The sequence below is a fragment of the Copidosoma floridanum genome, unplaced genomic scaffold, assembly GCF_036245765.1.
Source record: "Copidosoma floridanum isolate Cflo_tuat_1 unplaced genomic scaffold, Cflo_Japanese_pri ptg000030l, whole genome shotgun sequence".
NCBI lineage: Eukaryota > Metazoa > Arthropoda > Insecta > Hymenoptera > Encyrtidae > Copidosoma > Copidosoma floridanum.
This window is the reverse complement of record NW_028321907.1, coordinates 40,234,618-40,238,969: the sequence shown is the minus strand read 5'-3', so window position 1 is coordinate 40,238,969 and position 4,352 is coordinate 40,234,618. Positions and strand designations below refer to the sequence as shown.

At 33.5% G+C, this 4,352-nt stretch overlaps 1 protein-coding gene across 1 annotated transcript; it reads right to left on the bottom strand.

The window, feature by feature from the left end:
- Positions 1–1,531: 1,531 nt before the first annotated feature.
- LOC149373628 (E3 SUMO-protein ligase KIAA1586-like) lies at positions 1,532–3,325 on the bottom strand. The gene has a single exon (XM_089596949.1). The coding sequence runs from the start codon at positions 3,323–3,325 to the stop codon at positions 1,532–1,534; it is 1,794 nt and encodes a 597-aa protein (XP_089453075.1).
- Positions 3,326–4,352: the final 1,027 nt, after the last annotated feature.

Below are 4,352 nucleotides of genomic sequence, written 5' to 3'. Positions count from 1 at the left end.
GTAAGCATTACAAAACCCATATTATTTTTCTGCAAGTTGTTTCACACAGAAAAAATATGCTTGATTGTTGCCAGAACTATTTCAGATCACGACTAATTGTGATAAATTATAATAAATTGTTAAAAGCACGACAACAAAAAATGAGAATCCAAGTTACGCAATTACGTCCTTCATTACCGACAAGTGGGCTGTTCGGCATGAGCGAACAAACCTTTCCATTGCGCGACGAGCAGACAGCTGATTTGATGTAAGTTTTGCTTGTACTTTATGTCGTCGGCTTGTTTACAACTGTAGGTTATTACAGGTGGCTTATATTAATATTGCCTTATTACATTACAAATAAACAACATGCACTTAACATGAGCAATTAATTGAATAAGTGATAATTTTTTTAAAAATCTAAATACATTGTTTCTGATTAGTGCTTATATACTTAGATTATTGAATTTTTAGATTGGTGTTTCAAAGCAGTAGTTGTTCAAAACAACTTTGATATGTTTTGCCGGCTGGGTTTAAAGCGACTTGGAAGTCAATTCAATGAGATGAATCCCATTAATATAACTTTTCTCATCCAGTGAGCAGAGATGGTGGTCTAGGGCTCGTCATGATCAGATAAAAATAAAAAAAACTGCAAAGGAAGACTTGTCAACTGAATGGTGACCACCCCTCCAGCTTCTGTCAACAGAAGTTACTAGTTAATCTGCGTACTTGCAATACTTTTGGCTGTTACGTATGAGTGTTCTTTTGGATTAATCTTCAAACTTTTTATGTGTCCTTAGATTTATCCAGTTGATGGTTTCAGATAAGCCTTTTACATTTTTAAAATATATGATAAAATGTAAAAAAACAGTAAGCATACGGTTCCCATGATTAGTTTTGTTTATTTCAGGATTTAACGATGGATCCGATAAATGGTATTCAATTATGAATGACACTTATTTCAAAACAATCGGGTCATCGCACTGTCACAACACATCAATTGTATAGTGGACCTTATGATTACTTCAAAATCAATCCCCAGCTTACTTCAATACTCTGAGCTGAAAACTCCAGTGAAATATTTTTATTTTAATTACCAATTGCTCAAAGATACGTATAACCAGATCTGCAAACTTGTTTTAATTTATGCAAAAAGATAATTCTCACCACTTTTTTTCCTTTTTAGAAAGTTAATACATGAGACAATTTTCCAGCCTCGACAAGGTTTTCCTTCAAACGTAGAAATCTTTAGAGATTTAAAGAGGCAGTGCTTGTTTCAGTCTCAGTGATTGAACTTTGTTCGACGAGCACAATACTGCAAAGTGTTACATAAATATATCTACTACGATGTGTTATTGTAGTTGGTTAAAAAGAATGTGTATATTTATGCCATTGAATGATTTTTTAAAATATTATAATATGTACTTATATATGATGCTTATGTTTTCAGCAACTAAAAAACTTGAATAATTAAGACTACAGTTATTACCACACGATATAATTAAAAAAAAATTTTTTATACATATATCAGAAGATTGTTTTTATCAACACATTAGACGTCAAATACATCTTCCGGTTTTTTCTTGGTATTATAATACTTTTTTTCCAAACACATCTTGAGCATTGTATCAGTTGGTGTAAAACGTGATCCATCTGTTGGTCGACACAATTCCCTAATTCGAAGAGCAGCATCCACTGTTGTACTTAGCAATAAGTTTCTGTTTTTTGTTAAAACATTATTCATTGCACTGAAAATCCTCTCTGCATCTGCATTAGCATGAGGTACAGTTAAGGCCATTTGAACAAATAAACCTAATTCACTGAATATATATTTTCCTTCCTCATTTTTGTAGTTGAAAACGAAATTCCAAAACTGATCTGTGCTGATTTGAGAGATTGTATTTAAATTCAATTTTATCTCTAGCAATTTGTCCCATTGATTTTTTACCTTTTCAACTGTAATAGTATCCACAAAGAGTTTTTTGAAAATCGTTAAGAGTAAGTTAAAGTTTTCAATATTTTCAGCATGAAATTCTTTTGATACCGCATTTTGTGGCCTCAAACACCGACAAGCTGTTAAAATATCATTTTGAAAGTTATTAAACCGGATTTTCATTTCCATACTGACAGCAACTATAAAATTATAAGCTCGAACATAAAAAAATTTAAGGTCACTGCTGTGTTTCAGCGTTTCTTCTCGAATTTCCTCACCGAGCTCCAAATCGACGATCGGTAAGTATTCTGACTGTTTCAGGATGTCGATATCTGAAGCTCTTGTTTTATTAACATAATTTCGATTTAATAAAATTGAGACTATGTCTTTGTAGGTTCTTTCTATGGCATCGGCAACTTCGGGAATGACAACATCAGTACGCTGAAGCAGTTTATTTAATACGTTCAGTTTGCCGAATACTTGCTGGATCAATAAAAAATAACATTTTTTATCAGTTCGACTCATTTGCTCAAAAATCTTTTTGCCTACATCATCATTATTCAATGCTAGTCGTTTTGAGAACTCGTACAACGTTGGCCACTGTTCCAATATCCGAGTTGTACAAATCTCCATAGATAGCCAGCGAGTCGATATGTAGCGAAGAATCTTGTGTTCTGGAATGTCCATCTCATTTTGAAGAGTACTAAAATCCTGCAATCTGTTAGAGCTTGTGCCTACCATTGCATAACATTCACTAATCAAATGTATCACATCTTTTGGAAGAAATTTAGCTGAATGCTGAGCTACTAAATGTGTTGTGTGGGCAGGGCACTTTATACTTAGCACATCGGGTACAATATTTTGAAGTCTTGTCATAAGGCCGCTGATCGTTCCTACCATTGTGCTACATCCATCTGTACAAATAGCAACCATTCTTTGCAACGGAATATCATACTCTTCAAACGATTGTACAATACATTCCAACAGACGTTCTGCACCAGCTTTTGCTTCGACTCCTTTCAAAAAAACAGGAACAAGATGCCATAATTTTGTTCTTATTTGACCTGTTACTAAATCTGGATACCGAACTGATATGGCAAGAACTTTTTTTTTGCTATATGTTGTCGATTCATCTATATTGACACTAAAAAATGTGTTCTTAAGTGCATTTGCCATATCGATTTTGTCTGCAACAGCCATAACATTGGTAACTAAGCATGTTGTTTTTGTTGCTCCCATTTTCATGTCTTTCCAAGGTCCATTTTCATCAATATCTTGCAAATCTTTCAGTATGAGTGGAGCAATACGGAACGGTAAATTATACTTGGCAAATATTGCTGCGTACTTAAGCTCAGCTGTAGCAATTTTTACATCTACTTCGCAATAATCAGGAAGTGTGAAATCTGTGTTCATCTCAAAACCTTTTTTTTCGCAATTTTTTCGATGCCTAGATGAAAGCGTATGATCTTTTAAAGTATTAAAAGCACACCCTAGCTTACGCTTACAGACATGACATGTCACGCTATACATGTCGATTTCACGCAGCAGTATCCAGTTGCGAAAAGCAGGAACCTCAGCCCATTGCCTTCGCCATTTGCGCTTTTTAATTTTTTTTTCATCTTTGTTTTTCCTTGTAGTTACAAATACACTGCGCCACTTACTTTTTGATGTTTTTTTTGCATCCTTCAATTTTTTTTCATCACTCCCCTGTAAATATACTTAAAAGCAGATATAAAATATTGGTATTAATTATAAATAATAAATTTTATTTACTTACATCTTCGTTAAGTTCTTCGATTTCCTCGTATAGTTTGTCACTGAGCACAGAATCATCTGTAATATGAATTAATTTATTGGATGATAAAGTTACAAAAAATTACAAGACTTTTACATATTTAAGGTGAGACGCGTGGCTACGGTTTGAGTTAAAGTTGCATCCGCATAATACCTTTTTATATTGTAAAATAGTGCTCAATTGGCACTCTTTTTTTTAGCGAGTAACATGGCAAAGGTTTTAGTTTTAACATTGGTCTCTTTATTTATTTTTGTAGGTATAGGCTCTTGGGCGTTAGTAGTCGCGTCTCTTCTCGAGTTGATTTTACAGTAATCAAGCAGTAATATGGTAATGATAAAAAAGCTATTCGCTTCGAGGTAATACAAATTCAAAACTGTTAAAAATTCGTGCAATTCTAATAATGTTGACGGGATTACCTCTGCGCAGAAGCTCTGAACGAATACAAAAGCTTTTGCCAAAAAAAACATCGGAATTTTAAAAAGCATTTTGAAGGCAAAAAATTTTTTGTGCGAGAAATACTTAGTTAGGTACAGTTGTTAATATCGCGAAGAATTATTTTCTAAAAATAGTCCAAGATGATTCCATCGGGAAAACATTATTAACAAAGACGTTTTGTTCAACACAGTTCTCTGTAGCTCTCTACCA